This window comes from Tachysurus fulvidraco, chromosome 1 (genome assembly GCF_022655615.1).
Source record: "Tachysurus fulvidraco isolate hzauxx_2018 chromosome 1, HZAU_PFXX_2.0, whole genome shotgun sequence".
Lineage (NCBI taxonomy): Eukaryota > Metazoa > Chordata > Actinopteri > Siluriformes > Bagridae > Tachysurus > Tachysurus fulvidraco.
This window is the reverse complement of record NC_062518.1, coordinates 47,333,075-47,350,362: the sequence shown is the minus strand read 5'-3', so window position 1 is coordinate 47,350,362 and position 17,288 is coordinate 47,333,075. Positions and strand designations below refer to the sequence as shown.

Sequence of the window (17,288 nt, the reverse complement as noted above, 5' to 3'; positions counted from 1 at the left end):
CATGGAGTAATTTTGACTGTCCATGACATAAAGTGTAGAATACAATTATTTTGTTGTAGTATCTGTACCAATAAATTCATTAGTTTGGAAGAAAAAAATCATTCGTTCCTGAGGTTCATTAGTCAGTCTAGAAAATCTGAACTGTGAAACTGTAATTAGGGGAGGTTCTGGGAGGGGAAGGACGTTATGATGTCACACAGCTGAAATGAAACTAGAGTTGTTACTCTACCAGTCTGTTCTAAACAGAAATCTAGTTTCTTTCAGCAGAACAACAAATCTCAAACTTCCCTATTTTTCTGAGAAAGAAAATCCTCTGCAGGTAAAGGATTAATTTTAATATAAGTATTTCTAATTTTAGTGGATACTATTTTTATATGTTTTCTATTTTTATGAAATATGCATAATGCTTTTGAGACAAAAATTGAAGACTGTATATAACACAATAAACAGGGTAAAGAAAAATAAATATACGTAAAGGTGGTTAATGTGTTCATTTCATTCCTAGAGCAGATAAAATAAGTATTGAACGCGCCACCCTTTTTCTCAATAAATATATTTCTAAAGGTGCTTGTTAAGGAGGAGAAGCAGGATCCAGATGCGTAATAACTATCGTTTAATAAGCAGAAAGAATCCAAAATGTCAGGGGAAACAGGCACAAGTCAATAAACAACCATACACAGAAATGCAATCAGAAATAACAAAAGCTTGATATCTTGATATAACTTGGACGTTGTGTATAAATACCCGGATGTGAACAGAACCAAAACCGTGAGGGTTAATACTCGGGTAAGAGCTCCCTCCACTGGTTAGATGGTGGACTTGCAGGTGTAGATGTAACAATGCTTTTGACATGAAAGTTTCACCAGATGTTGGAAACAACCCACGTAATCAACCCATACAAACAAAACAAAACAAATAAGTTCAGAAATAAAGTTGTGTAATAAAATGGATTGACACATGGAAAAAGTATTGAACACATGAATAAAGGGAAGTGCAAAAAGGCACCAGCTGAAATTGATCAGCAATTTGACAGCAGTTCTACCCTTTGTTAATGGTAATTAATATCAGCTGGTTCAGTCCTAACTGGTGGCCTATAAAAAGGTGTTATTACTCAGGTGTTATACATCTCATGATGGGAAAAAGCAAAGAGCTCTCTCAAGAACTTGACAACCTATTGTCACAAAACATACTGACGGCATTGGTTCCAGAAGGATTTTTAAACTTCTGAATGTTCCAGTGAGCACTGTTAGGGCCATAATCAGGAACATCATTTCACCATAAACCGGCCACGACCAGGTGATCCACGCAAGATTTCTGACAGAGGAGTGAAAAGAATTATCAGAAGCGCTGTGCAAGATCCAACGACCACTTGTGCTCCAGAAAGACCTGGAACTAGCAGGTACAAATGTTTCAAAGAAAACAATAAGTAATGCAGTCATCCTGTCACGTGCGGGGAAATAAAAACTGAACAAAATGTAGGACAGCTAAAATAAAACAGCATTTAATAACAAAAAGGACACGGTACATACAGTAGACACAGACTAGAGACAGGACCACAACCGAAGGCAACAGGACAAAACAAAGGATTCCGCACTGCAAAAGGCAACATGACTTGACTAATTACTACATAATAATTAGACACACGAGGGACAGGTGTGCAGAGGCGGGGAGAAAGAGACAAGGGTGGGGCAGACACGTGACAAAAAAACGTAAACAAAAGCAGGTGGCCAAAGTCCGTGCTGAGTCCGGACACATCCTCCATGGTCTGTGCATCTCTCACCACACGAGACTCCATTGCCGAAGAAAAAGCTGTTGAAGTTTGTTTAAAGTTTGCTGCACAACACTTAGACAATACTGGGAGAATATTATCCGGTCAGATGGGAGCAAATTTGAACTTTTTGGATGCCATAATACACACCATGTTTGGAGGCATTCAACATGCAATTCAACACACCCCAAAATCATCAGACCAACAGTGAAGTTTGGAGGTGGGAACATCATGGTGTGGGGCTGTTTTCAGCATACAGCAGTTGCAAATTCATATAATTTAAGGAAGGATAAATAGAAAAATATTCTGAGACATTCTTGATAAAAAAAAAAATCTGCTGCCATCTAACAGGATGATGAAGATGAAACGAGGGTGGAGATTTAAACAAGACAATGATCCCAAACACACAGCCAAGGAAACTCTCAAATGGTTTGAGAGAAAGAAAATAAAGCTGCTACAACAGCTTAGACAATCACCTGACTTGAATTACACAACATTATAACTTATATTTGTTCTATTTTCATTGTATGTCTGGATTATTTTGGTTGTTACCGATATCTGGTGAACATTTTTTTTCAACAGCAACTTTGGAAATATTTTTACTATGAACAAATATTCATTTGTTCAATACTTATTTTACTCAGTGTATTTAGGATGCCATTCATTATTTCAAAATACTTAAAGTTCCTTAGTTATAATATGTTCATATATCTGTCTCCAGTGTCAGTCATGGCTTCCTCCAGCAGTGTCCTGTGTGAAGATGAGCTCCAGTGTCCCATCTGTCTGGATGTGTTCACTGATCCAGTCTCTACTCCATGTGGACACAACTACTGTATGATCTGTCTCAAAGAGTTCTGGGACAGCAGTTCACACTGCCAGTGTCCAGTGTGTAAGGAGGAATTCCCTAAACGTCCTGAGCTACGTGTCAATACGTTCATCTCTGCACTTACTCCTAAATTTAATAAGTCAGTTCAGGTGAAATCCAGCAGTACTGCAGATAAGTTTCCCGTGAAGACTAAGAAGGTTCTGTGTGACTCGTGCAGTGAGAAAAAGCTGGAGGCTCTAAAGTCCTGTCTGCACTGTGGTGTTTCTTACTGTAGCACTCATCTGTTAAACCATAAAACTACAGCTAAACTCATGAAACACAAACTGATCGACCCTGTGGAGAACCTGGAGGACTACATCTGTCAGAAACATGAGAGACCCCTGGAGCTTTTCTGTAGAGACGACCAGACGTGTGTGTGTCAGTTCTGTACTGAAGGAGAGCACAAAACTCACAACATTGTTTTTCCAGAGGAGGAGAGCAGAGAGAAGAAGGTGAGAGACTGAAAAAAATAATAGATAATTAAAAAATGTTTTCAAATAGATTATAATGAAAATGGAAGTTTATGCAATGCTAAATGTTTCTCTTAGATCCAGTTGGAAAAAACACAAGCAGAAGTTCAGCAGATGATCCAGGAGCGACTGAAGAAGATTGAGGAAATCAAACACTCTGTAATACTCAATGAAGTAAGTTTCTTAACTAACCTACATCATAGTTCCTTTATAAAAATAAAAAAAAAACACTTTATTAGAGTCATGATATAATCATATGGAACAGAATGATTTAGCTCAGGATTGTATCCTATTAGAAAACCACAGAGAAGGAGAAAACAGACTTTGTGGAGATCTTCAGTAATCTGATGAGCTGCATTGAGAGAAGCCAGACTGAGCTGTTTAAGGTGATGGAGGAGAAGCAGAAAGCATTAGAGAGGCAGGCTGAAGAGTTTATTAAAGAGCTGGAGAAGGAAATCACTGAGCTAAAGAGGAGAAACACTGATATGGAGCAGCTCTCACACAATGAGGATCACCTCCACCTCCTACAGGTCAGAGTCCCTCTGTTTCTCAATATCAATGCAGCACATGACAGGACAGCAGTCCCCATGCTGAGGGATTTCTCCTCTCTCCTGCTGTACTGTAGATTTACCCGTCACTGTGCAGCCCTCCACACACCCAGGACTGGACTGACCTCACAATTAACACTCATCTGAATGTGGAGACTCTGAGGAGAGCTCTGTCTCAGCTTCAGGAAGCTCTCAGGGAGGAAATGGAGAAGCTTCAAATGATCAGTAAGTGTTTAATGATTTGTAAGGGAATGATTTGTTTAAAAAGATTTATTCTTTAGATTACTTTTGTTTCATAATCTATGCTTCATTATTACTGTGTGTCAGTGAAACAGGGATAAAAACAGACCCAAATGCAGAATAGCTAAAAATAAATTGATTTATTATTTAAAACAAACAAAACGAAAACACAGACATGACAAAAAACACAAAAGACTTGACATGAGATGTGACAAGAGACGAGGATTCCACCTGCCATAGACAACGTGGCATGACTAAATACTAATGACAATTAAACACAGAAGGCAAGGGTGTGCAGAGGCGGGAAGGAATAGACAAGGGCGGGGCAGACATGTTAACACAGAACGTAAACCAAATGGCCAAAGTCAGGGCTGGATCCTGACACTGTGTAATTTATAAAAATCTACCATCTCACCATCAATGGAACAAGATAACATTTTAACAATTAATAATGTTCAATATTATTTTCCCAACAGAACTGAAGAGAATTCAACAATATGCAGGTTTGTGAGCTCTTATTGATCACATGACTAAATGTATTTAGATTTCTTCACTGTTCCACACTGTGCAGTGATAAAACTGATGTACGCTGTGTTTCTGTCTCTCAGTGGATGTGACTCTGGATCCTGATACAGCAAATCCTTATCTCATCCTGTCTGATGATGGGAAACAAGTTACATGTGGAGACAAGAGACAGAATCTCCCTGATAATCCAGAGAGGTTTGATTATTATGTCATTGTTTTAGGAAATAAGGGATTCACCTCAGGGAGATTTTACTATGAGGTGCAGGTCAGAGGGAAGACTGAGTGGTATTTTGGTGTGGTCAGAGAGTCTGCTAACAGGAAAGGGGAGATTACTCTCAACACTGAGAATGGATATTGGTGTGTGTGGCTGAGGAATGAGACTGAATATTTGGCTCTGGAATATCCTCGTGTCTCCCTCTCCTTGAAACAGGCTCCTCAGAAGGTGGGGGTGTTTGTGGATTATAAGGAGGGTTTGATCTCCTTCTATGATGTTGATGAAAAATCTCATATCTACTCTTTCACTGGTCAGACTTTCACTGAGAAACTTTATCCATTATTCAGTCCCTGTTACAATTATGGAGGTAAAAATTCAGCACCACTGATCATCTGTCCTGTTAATCAAATATAATATACATTTGTAAATTCTTCTTTATTTCTTAATAAAAAATGAGAACAATGTTAGTATTATCTTGCTTTCTATTTTTTGAATGATTTTAATAAGAATTGTTAAAAATGATAAATGAACCTGATCCTTGTTAATGTTAATGTTAATGTGATGTTAATGTGATATAATCCCCAGCCCTATCAATGACCTTCAAATCATATTCACCATTCTTTCATTTTTCATATATTTTTAACCTTTAATATGGGTCAAGGTAAAAAATTTGCAATCATTAGGTAAATTTGAGGTTAATTTTTAAACTTTTGATCACAAAATAATGTCCTCACTGACTGAACAGTGGACATTTAACTGGGGACTTGTATTGTTTTACTTTCAGTAATGTTCAATGTTTTAAATGTTGTTTATATATAAAATGTTATCAAGACTAAATCAATAAATAATTGAATGTTTATTTATTTTCAGCCTGTGCATTTAGCTACATCATCCTCACACACAACATGAATCTAAGTAATAAATAAATAAATAAATAAATAAATAACATGATAAACATACTGTATGTCCTTTAATATACAGTTAATATTATTCTTATTAATATGATAATTTTGCAGACACTTGAGATGCATCTCCAGCTCATCTTCACTGGAATTAATGTTTCTCATTCTATTAATTACCCCAGATCTTAGAAAACTTTATTGTCTACTAAATTATTTCTTTTTCTTGGCTTATTACTTTTTCACCTGTATAAATAAGAGTGTTATGTAAATTAGATTATTAGATATGTGTTATGATTATACATTTTGTACTAAATATTTATATGCATAGGATTTATAAATAAGTGTCTAATGCTCTCTATGCATTATCACAACTGACCACTAGAGGTCAGAGTCTTCCAAGTCTTCATTTCACTTCCTGTAATCTATTTACTTCCCACAGTGTGTAAGTTTATTAATGTTAATCTTATCTTTATTTGTAAAGTTATTTCTTTTTTAAGAGCTGTTTATGCTGCTGTGATAAACATCATGATGTTTACTTCATAACAAACAGTTCATTAGTGTCTTCTTGTATTACTAAACTGTTGTATGGTGTGTAAGGTGGGTACATTAGTTCTGATAATTAAAATTTGAGAAGGTAATTACTTTCTTTTAATAAGAGAACAATATCCTCACACCTCTCATCCAACCCAGACCACTGACTGCCCCATCACACCTCTGGGAACCCCTTTAACAACTCCCAGCACTCAAGTTGCCTTCACATTTTATGAAGAGAATGTGAATTGCCTCTTTCAGAGACAAAAGTCAAGGTGTCTCCACAATCAGCCCGGTCCCCAAGAAATCCTCCATAAATGGAATGAATGATAAAGGGCCTGTGACTCTGACATCTGTCATCATGGAGACCTTTAAACAGCTGGTATTGGTCCACCTAAAGACTTTTTATTAACAGTCTGTGTAATACAGTCAACATTGGGCTGCACTACATTCTGCAACACCTGGACGAAGAGACTGCCCAGAAACATTCGCCCGGATTCTGTTTGTCGACTTCAGTTCGGCTTCTAATACAATAATTCCGGAAATCCTCCACTCCAAACTCCTAAAGCTCACTATACCCCATGCCATCTGTCAGTGGATCACCAGACAATCACCCTGATTAACAACTTATTATAATTATATTCCTTTCTTCATGTCTATTGTGTATACTATTGCACAATACTGTTATTTGCACTAAAATGCAGTTCTCACACTTTATGTACATAACTGGTCTGTAGTCATATATTCTGTATTCATGTTTAATACTCATAGTGTCTATATTGTATCACATCGTCTGTTTTGTCTTGTCTTGTACAGTATAATGTTATTTATGTCTGTACATTTGAGAGTCACAAACAGCTGGAACCAAATTCCTTTTGTGTGTCAAAACACTTGGCTAATTAACCTGATTCTGATACCGATTCTGATTCTGATTCTGTTCTATCCCCAGCAGAGTGCAACACCAAGTGATGAAACTCCAACCAGGGGTAGGGTGTCAGGATGGATCAGGTATGACCTGAACACTGGGATCTCAGAACACTGGGAGTTCAGTAATTGTTTGAGAATTGCTTCTCAGTGTTTTTGAACAAATCATTCTCACTCACTTTCATCTACTAAGTCGGATTTTTCCTTCACTTCCTCCTGCTTGTGTAAATGACCACTTTGACAGGTTTTTGGACTTCATTAGACTAAGGCCTAAATTAAACAGTGCTTTCAAAATGTATGTCAGACTAGGACGAGCCTAATGTGTTGTTGTTCATAGCAAAATCTTTATAATTATTGCATTAAATACTCAATAAACATGTAATATTTTGTTTGTTGTTTGTGGTCGCCTCTATCTCAAAACTAGCCTGCACTGACTGAAATGACTTTATTAAAAAAAAATTCAGCAAAACTTTTTCTACTTTCGAAACAACAGTTTTAACAAGTCATGAAACTAAAACTTGTCTCTTTAAAACTGTTGCGTTTGTTTTATATATATATATATATATATATATATAAATGGAATTAAAGGATATGAGACTGAGATGAATAGAAATAGCCGCCGCTCGATGTTTACTAAGATTTTTAATCTTAACTAAATAACTTAAATAAATAACTAAATAATCTTAACTTTAATCTAAACTAAATAAGATATCCGGTTGATGAAAATTGCACCGCGAATTTCCTCCATCTAGTGGCAAAATCGTGTAATTGCATCAGGAAAAACCGCTGAAGAGTGGGCGTGTCTCATTCGCGACGTCACTCAGTTCGCAGACGAGGGCAAAGACGTTTCACCGTTCAGCAATAAATTTCACAGGCTTCATTCTCTTTCTTGGAGGGAATAAACCCACTGCATTCCTCACCAAGTGAGTAGGAACAAAGAATTAAATAAATACAATTAGTTAAAAAATAATATAATTAAGAATAAGATTTCTTTAATTTATTTTTTTACATCAAGATTCTAAGAACTAAAAGCATTAAATCATGTATCTATACACTTTAGGGACCGTCGCTAAAGTACAGGAAAGAAAAAAAAAAAGTAACTAATTCCTGCAGCGTCTTTCTGCATGGGAGATGTGATATACAAGCCTCTCTAACCAACTACTGCCCATTAAGATAAACTGATTGCCTGAACCGTGAAATTGAAAATGATTAGAACATGTAGTTAAAATAGTATTTTAAAAAATGCATGTTTACTTCTCCTAATTAAATACAAACAACAAAGGCATTCACAGTAAATCCCTATTGGTCAAATATTTTTGGAGTGAAAATTAACCAGGCACAAATCTGAAGCAAAAGAGATTCCTAATGAGAACTTCATAATGAAAGAATAAATCAGAAGTAACTGTTTGGGGGAAAACAAACAAACAAACAAAAAAAAACAGCTCTTTATTAGTTTTGCATGTGTTCTACATTTCATACATTTTGATAAGTAATACTTTGCTTGCAGATTTCTTTGTGTCTCTTCTTGCTATTATATGTAGATCTTCATAAAAATAAACAAAATCTTGAGATTTTAAACAGCATCAATTACCAGGAAATAAAAATTGTTTCTGATTGTATTAGTTGCGAAACACGACAATTTACATCTCTTAACCTATTTTTAAACCACCATTTAAAGGCTAATGAAGACCAAAATATGAATATATAAAAATGAAACTAACATTATTTTACATGTAATTTTTGTCTAATGATGCAGAGTCACCTAAGAGATTACTTCCAGTTTCTGTTGGTAGTTTTGTCACTCAGTTCATCTACAGGCTAAAATCTACTTTCAGAACAGGACTTTATCGCCCATTAAAATTGCTGGAATATCTTTCATATAGATGGTTTAACAAATCAAAATCTATTCTTACAGCTCTGTTACAGAAACTGGTGTATGAGCCAGTCTTGGTCAGTTAATGATAACTGTGCTGATAAATATTATAGACAGGTTTAATTCAGAAGAACAGTGAAATAAACCCTTTCAGTCTTACCTCAAATATATATTGCTGTTTTATTTTACTGATCTCTAATTTCAGGAACAATGCGATCATTTATTTGAACACTGTTAAGCTCACATTTCAAATATTCCTCCTTTTCTATGTGCAGTACCAATTTTATACATTAAACATTAAACAACTGGAGGCTTTAAAATATTACATTGGTGATGTAACCAAATGAAAAACAATGGAAATATGTGCCATGCTCTCAGTGACTAATGATACTGGGTTGTGCTAATCCCACTGAAAAAAGCAGCTTTGTATGAACTGGTAGACCATCTCAGACTTGATAAAGAAGGTTCCTTTGCAGGGTTTCTTGCTTTCTTTGTGAAATATGGTGCTATTTACATTTTTTAGCCTGACCGTTACTAGTACATGGACACCAGAGACAGCGTTGATCATGTGTACAACTGCCAGAACATAGTACAATTCAGAAATCATGCAACACCCAACCTGCACGATTATGTGTTGGAAAGGCTTCATGATTATGGCTTGCTGTGGAGACCCGGTCTCCTGTCCTTGGCGTTGCCTGATACCAGGGTCCAGGAGAGGGGACACCGAAAGCGGTGCCCAAGAAAACAGAAGTGTGGTAAGCGACCTGGCCAGCTATCCCATCCATTCTACTTTCCAATGTTTGCTCCCCGGACAATAAACTGGACTACATCAGACTCGAATGCACTACATGGCAAGAGTGCAGAAATTGCATCTTTATTTTCATGGAGATGTGGCTCAGCGACAGAGTATCGGACACCGCTATTCAGCTAGATGGGCTCGCCTTGTTTCGTGCAGCCAGAAATGCAGCTCTGTTCAGTATGGCTCGTGGTGGTGCTGTGTGTTTGCATCAACACAGACTGGTGCAAGATTCTTTGCTTGTTTCTAGTTACTGCTGTTAGATATTTCACAGTTTTCATTGTCTGAGTGTTCTTTCCCCCAGCACTAATGCTAAAGAAGTGCTATAGAGATATGGGGCTATTAGAGATCTGAATAATCTTAGCCCTGATGGACTGTTTATCATCGCCGGAAATTTCTATCCATTTCTATCATCCATCCATCCATCCATCCATCCATCCATCCATCCATCCATCTCCTACTGCTTAAGGGGCAGCAGCTCACGGGGGCAGCAGTCTAAGCAGGGACGCCCAGACTTCCCTCTCCCCAGACACTTCCTCCAGCTCTTCCGGGGGAATACTAAGGTGTTCCCAGGCCAGCCAAGAGATATAGTCCCTCCAGTGTGTCCCTGGGGCCTCCTCCCGGTTGGACATGCCCATAACACCTCCATAGGGAGGCATCCAGGAGGCATAAAGAACAGATGCCCGAGCCACCTCAGCTGACTCCTCTCGATCCTCAAAGTACTCCTTCCACCGTCCGAGGATGTCTCCAGTCAAACTCAGCAGATTCCCACTCCCACTGTAAACAGTGTGTGCATGCAACCACCTGGACTGAATCTCGCTTGGCCCTCCAGTACCTATCAGCTTCCCCCTGAGTCCCCCGAGCCAACCAGGCTCGAAAGGCCTCATTCTTCAGCTTGGCGGCATCCCTTACTTCTGGGGTTGCGTCGACAATGGAAGTGGAGAACATGGTCCACTCGGACTCAATGTCTCCAACCTCCCTCGGGATTTGGTTGAAGCTCTGCCGGAGGTGGGAGTTGAAGGTCTCCAGGTGGTGATCAGTTGACAGCTCCACCCCTCTCTTTCCCTGAGTGTCCAAGACATATGGAAGTCGATCATCGACCTCTGACCTAGGGTCCATGTCCAATAACAGAACACCACTCAGGTTCAGGTGTGTGTGTGTGTGTGTGTGTGTGTGTGTGGGAGGGGTGTTCCTCCCAATCACGCCCCTCCAGGTGTCACTGTTGCTGCCCTTGTGAGAGTTGAAGTCCTCCAGTAGAACGACAGAGTCCCCGGTCGGAGCACTTTCCAGCACCCCTCTCAGAGACGCAAAAACGGTCGGGTACTGTCCACTGCCATTTGGCCCGTAAGCGCAAATAATAGTGAGAGACCTATCCCCGACCCGAAGGCTCAGCGAAATGACCCTATTGTTCACCGAGGTGAACTCCAACACATGGCTGCTGAGCTGGGGGGCTGTGAGCAAGCTATGAGGTGAGCACAACTATCTCTAGTTGGTATCTCTCAACCTCCCACACCAGCTCAGGCTCCTTCCCCCAAGCAAGGTGACATTCCATGTCCCTAGAGCCAGATTCCGTGTCCGCACAATGCACCGGCCCCTTACGGTTCCTCCTGCAGGTGGTGGGCCCACAGGAGATCGGTCCCATGTCGCTCTTTCGGGCTGAGCCCGGCCGGGCCCCGTGGGTGGCGCCATACCGGGCGAAGTCACGGACCTTGATTTAATGTTCCTCATAAGGGGGATTTGAACTGCTCTTTGGCAGGTCTGGCCCGTCACCTAGGATCTGTTTGCATTGGGAGACCCTGCCAGGGGCAGAAAGCCCCAGACAACATAGCTCCTAGGATCATTCAAGCACGTAAACCCCTCCACCACAATAAGATGGCGGTTTAAGGAGAGGAATTTCTATCATGCTAATCTCAAATCAGTTCTCCCTAAATTCCATCAGTATGTGGACTTTGCAACGAGAGGGAAAAACATACTGGATCTTGTTTACACAAACATTCACAGCTCTTATTGTGTGGAGCCTTTCCCCTACCTCGGCTTCTCAGACCACATCTCTGTTATGCTAATTCCAGCATACAGACAACTCGTCAGACGCTGTAAACCGGTTATGAAGCAGGTGAAAACCTGGCCAGAAGGGACTGCATTCAGTGGAGGAGTACACAGCACCAGTGACCAGCTACATTGGCAAGTGCATTGATGAAATGACGTCTCCAAGACCATCACCACACGCTCCAACCAGAAGCCATGGATGACTGCAAAAGTGCATGCTAAAGAGACCTAGACTTCAGAGCAGGGGACAGGGTAGCCCTAAGAACAGCAAGGTCCAAACTGTCTCGTGCCATCAGAAAAGCAAAACGTGCACATGTCCAGACAACCCACAGCTACTTCAATTTTGATTGATCATACAGTATTGACACTGGTCAGCACTGTTTTTTGTTTTGTCTTGTATTTTTGTAATGTAATGTCTTGTCTTTTGTCCTGCACTGTCTTTTTCTCTTGTCTTGCACCGTTTGCACCAGGATGCGGCTAGGACTAATCCCTTAGCTCTGTCTTTGTTTTATTTAGCATCTTGGAGAAACATCGTTCCATTTCACTGTGACGTGACTTGACTTGTAAGAAAACTAACAATCGGGGGTGGACAATTTAGGAGTACACTATGAGCTTTAACTGTATCAGACGTGCTTAGAAAACTTACAAGGAAACCGGTTTGTGAATCCAGGACTCTCTGGAGAGATTTTATACCTCTGGTAGTTTCGGAATGTCGCCACTGTAAAAGAATCTGGAGTCTGTGGTCTCCGGGTTCTAGCTCAGGAATCCGACAGCAGAAGCTTAATTTTGTGACGATTGTAGCTCATTACCTTCTAATCAGTAAGGCAGTGCCTAAAATACTGAAATACCACTGCCCCAGACCAGATAATTTGCTGGAATGCAAGTTAAATAGAGAGTCGTATATTAAATAAGCAGGAATGTAATAAACAGGGACAATTTACTTGGTCTTCTTTACCGAGGGGTCCAACCTAATGGAATCTCTGTTTCTCCTGTGTCAGTCATGGCTTCCTCCAGCAGTGTCCTGTGTGAAAATCAGCTCCAGTGTTCCATCTGTCTGAATGTGTTCACTGATCCAGTCACTACTCCATGTGGTCACAACTACTGTATGATCTGTCTCAAAGATTTCTGGGACAGCAGTTCACACTGCCAGTGTCCAGTGTGTAAGGAGGAATTCCCTAAACGTCCTAAACTACGTGTCAATACGTTCATCTCTGCACTTGCTGCTCCATTTAAGAAGTCAGTTCAGGTGAAATCCAGCACTGCTACTGAAAATCCCACCCAATCTCAGGTGTTCTGTGACATCTGCTGTGATAAGAAATGTGCAGCTGTGAAGTCCTGCCTGATCTGTATGGCCTCTTACTGTAAGACTCACCTGGAACCTCATGAAAGAGTTTCTTCATTAAAGAAACACAAACTGATCGACCCTGTGGAGATCATGGAGGACTACATCTGTCAGAAACATGAGAGACCCCTGGAGCTGTTCTGTAGAGACGACCAGACGTGTTTGTGTAAGTTCTGTACTGAAGGAGAGCACAAAACTCACAACACTGTTCCTCTAAAGGAGGAGAGCAGAGAGGTGAGAGACAGAAAATAAATGCTTGCAAATGGATTATGATGAAAAAAAAAGAAAGTTTATTCAATGCTAAATATTTGTCTTAAATCCAGTTGGGAAAGACACAAGCAGAAGTTCAGCAAATGATCCAGGAGCGACTGAAGAGGATTGAGGAAATCAAACACTCTGTAAAACATAATAAAGTGAGTCTCTTAACTAACCTACAAAATAGCTCCTTTATAAAAACACTTTATTAGCATCATGATATATATCTATAGAACAGAACGATTTTGCTCGGGATTGTATCCTATTAGAAAACCACAAAGAAGGAGAAAACAGCCTTTGTGGAGATCTTCAGTAATCTGATGAGCTGCATTGAGAGAAGCCAGACTGAGCTGTTTAAGGTGATGGAGGAGAAGCAGAAAGCAGCAGAGAGGCAGGCTGCAGAGTTTATTAAAGAGCTGGAGCAGGAAATCACTGAGCTAAAGAGGAGAAACACTGAGCTGGAGCAGCTATCACTCACTGAGGATCAGCTCCACCTTCTACAGGTCAGAGTCCCTCTATTTCTTAATATCACTGCAGCACATAACAGGACAGCAGTCCCCATGCTGAGGGATTTCTCCTCTCTCCTGCTGTACTGTAGATTTACCCGTCACTGTGCAGCCTTCCACACACCCAGGACTGGATTGATATCACAATTACCACTCGTCTGAATGTGGAGACTCTGAGGAGAGCTCTGTCTCAGATTCAGGAAACTCTCAGAGAGGAAATGGAGAGGCTTCACAAGATCAGTAAGTGTTTATTTGTAAGAGAATATTTTGTCTGAAAATATATATTTTTTTAAATAAAATTACTGTTATTTTATAATTAATCAGCTACAATCTAACTATTAGTGAAACAAAATAAAATATTAACAGTTAATTATGTTTAATATTGTTTTCCAAACAGAGCTGAAGAGAATTCGACAATATGCAGGTTTGTGAGCTCTTATTGTTCACATGAGTAAATGCATTTAGATTTCATCACTGTTCCACACTGTGCAGTGATAAAACTGATGTACGCTGTGTTTCTGTCTCTCAGTGGATGTGACTCTGGATCCTGATACAGCAAATCCTTATCTCATCCTGTCTGATGATGGAAGACAAGTTGCATTTAGAGACAAGCGACAGAAACTCCCTGATAATCCAGAGAGGTTTGATCATTGTGTTTGTGTGTTGGGAAATGAGGGATTCACCTCAGGGAGATTTTACTATGAAGTGCAGGTCAGAGGGACTGAGTGGGATTTAGGAGTGGTCAGAGAGTCTATTAACAGGAAAGGGGAGATCACATACATCCCTGAAAATGGATATTGGTGTGTGTGGCTGAGGAATAATACTGAATATTTGGCTCAGGACTCTCCTCCAGTCTCTCTCTCCTTGAAAAAGGCTCCTCAGAAGGTGGGGGTGTTTGTGGATTATGAGGAGGGAATGATCTCCTTCTATGATGTTGAAGCAAAATCTCATATCTACTCTTTCACTGGTCAGACTTTCACTGAGAGACTTTATCCATTATTCAGCCCCTCTGACAATGACAGAGGTAAAAATTCAGCACCACTGATCATCTGTCCTGTTAAAAAAATCTAATATACATTTGTAAAATCTTTTTATTTCTTAATAAAAAATAGAGCAATGTTAGTATTATTTTGATTTCTTCTTTTAAATGCTTTTAATAAGAATTGTAAAAAAAAAAGATTAATAAATCTGTTCTGATGTTTGTCTCTTCATGGTGATTTTTCATGTTAACGTGATATAATCCCCAGCCCTATAACTGATCTGCAAACCATATTCACCAAAATTTATTTTTAAACTTTAATATGGGTCAGATCTAAAAATCCAGGATATTTTTTTTTAAATTTGCAATAATTAGTTAAAATAGAGAAAAACTTTAAACTTTTGATCCAAAATAATTTCCTTATTGACTGAACAGTGGATTCATCAGTCCTAACTGGTGATTGAGGTCGCTATACATTCTGTAATGTTCAATGTTTTAAATGTTATTTATATATAAAATGTGTATCAAGGCTAAATCAATAAATAACTCTATTAATTTATTTTCATCCTGTCTGTAACGACGAGTCGTGAGGCGGATGATCCATTTGCAGCTTTGTTAATAGAGACAAAATCGTAGTCATACAGGCAGGGTCAGGGCAAGTAAACACAATATCAGAGTGCAGGCAGAAATCGGAATCGGTAAAACAGGAGGGTCAGGGCAGGCAGCAAACAATCACAAACAAAAACACAGAAGCAGAAACCAGAACAGAGAAAACTAGGAATAGCTCAGGATGACTGTCGGAACAGATCAAGACTTCGCACTGGTGTCAAGTTCATGTTCAGTCTTTATAGTTCAGTCTTGATGAGGAACAGGTGGTGGAGCAATCAGAGTCAGTGGTGGATTCTGGGAGGTGTAGTCCGGGAGAGCTAGTATTCAGGAGATGCGTCTCGGTGTTGGTGTTCGGTGGGCGTGGGAGGTGCGCTGACCGTGACACTGTGCATTTAGCTACATCATTTTCACACAACAGCTTGAATTTAAGTAATAATTTAAAAAATAATAATATAAACATACGTCCTTTAATATATAGTTAATTATTTTTATTAATAAATTGTAATATTTTTGCACACACTTGAGATGAATCTCCAGCTCATCTTCACTGGAATTAATGTTTCTCATTTTATTAACTAATTCAGATCTTAGAAAACTTTGTTTACTAAATTCTTTCTTTTTATTGGCTTATTACTTTTTCACCTGTATAAATGATTGTGTGTTTCATGTAAATTAGATTATTATGTGTTATGTGTTATGATGATACATTTTGTACTAAATGTTTGTATGCATTGTTTCCTCCGGGTACTCCGGTTTCCTCCCCCGGTCCAAAGACATGCATGGTAGGTTGATTGGCATCTCTGGAAAATTGTCCGTATTGTGTGAGAGTGTGCGTGTGCCCTGTGATGGGTTGGCACTCTGTCCAGGGTGTATCCTGCCTCGATGCCCGATGACACGTGACCCGAGAAGTTCGGATAAGCGGTAGAAAATGAATGAATTTGATCTAAGAGTGAGAGTTTATATGCATAGGATTTGTAAATAAGTGTCTAGTTGTTGAAGATCTCTTTGCCACTGAAAAGAAATAAGCGGAGAAATCAGGTCAGTTAGAAAAGCTGCAGTGTAGCTCAGTGAGTTTCCTATACAGCAAGGATGGCTGAACGTCAATATACCTGAAGAAGCCATTCTGCTGAAATTCCAGGTGATTGTAAACAAAGTTCCTCTATCCCTAGGCCACTTATTGCGCTGGGTGAATGAATAGTCATGCTATCATATCTTAGCGGTTAGCCAATCGGAGCCAAGCAACATAGCTCATTGAATATTAATGAGAACTGGCGCAAATCAAGCTGAGTCTTCCTTCAGGCTTTCTATCAGAGGTGGCAAAAGTACACACATCCTTTACTCAAGAAGAAATACAGATACTCATTTTTTAAAAGACTCCAGTAAAAGTAGAAGTAGTGACTACACTCTTTTACTCAAGTTAAAGTAAAGAAGTATTGGCTCTGACATGTACTTAAGTAAAAAGCCGTTACTACTACCTGTTTAGTGTCATGCTGCTAACTGGACATCATGTTTATATATATATATGTGTGTGTGTGTGTTTGTGTGTGTGTGTGTGTGTGTGTGTGTGTGTGTATGTATATATAATTTTGGAGTGTGCTGATGGATATTTGTGTTCATCAGCCACAAAAGTGTTACGAAAGGCAGGCACTGATGTAGGTGAGGTAGGGTGGAGTCAGCGTTCACATTCATCACAAAGGTGTTCATTAGGGATGAGATCAGAAAACAACCACATATAGCAGGAAAGGTCAGGTGACCCAATACTTTTGGAAATATAATGCATACCAAGTGTATCACCAAGGCCATATCCCAAACTGTAGGGAGATTCCAGCTCTGTCCTTGGAAACAACTCAAAATTATTGTGATGTTTTACAAATGACAAAATTAATGTTAATTAA

The 17,288-nt window shown here is 39.3% G+C and overlaps 1 protein-coding gene across 2 annotated transcripts; it reads left to right on the top strand.

Moving 5' to 3' along the window:
- The first annotated feature begins 212 nt into the window (after positions 1-212).
- On the top strand, positions 213-14,933 carry LOC113642176 (E3 ubiquitin-protein ligase TRIM39-like). 2 transcript variants are annotated; one of them, XM_047812883.1, is made up of 14 exons: positions 213-319; positions 2,490-3,085; positions 3,182-3,277; positions 3,400-3,633; positions 3,729-3,876; positions 4,368-4,394; positions 4,500-4,611; positions 7,013-7,071; positions 12,701-13,278; positions 13,368-13,457; positions 13,569-13,802; positions 13,898-14,045; positions 14,203-14,229; positions 14,335-14,933. In XM_047812883.1, the coding sequence occupies exons 2-14, from the start codon at positions 2,498-2,500 to the stop codon at positions 14,874-14,876; spliced, it is 2,883 nt and encodes a 960-aa protein (XP_047668839.1). In that variant the 5' UTR covers positions 213-319; positions 2,490-2,497; the 3' UTR covers positions 14,877-14,933. The 2 variants fall into 2 exon arrangements, with proteins under 2 accessions (XP_047668839.1, XP_027001332.2); XM_027145531.2 differs by lacking the exons at positions 213-319; positions 2,490-3,085; positions 3,182-3,277; ... (3 more) ...; positions 4,500-4,611; positions 7,013-7,071 and adding an exon at positions 7,754-7,910.
- The last annotated feature ends 2,355 nt before the right edge of the window (positions 14,934-17,288 follow it).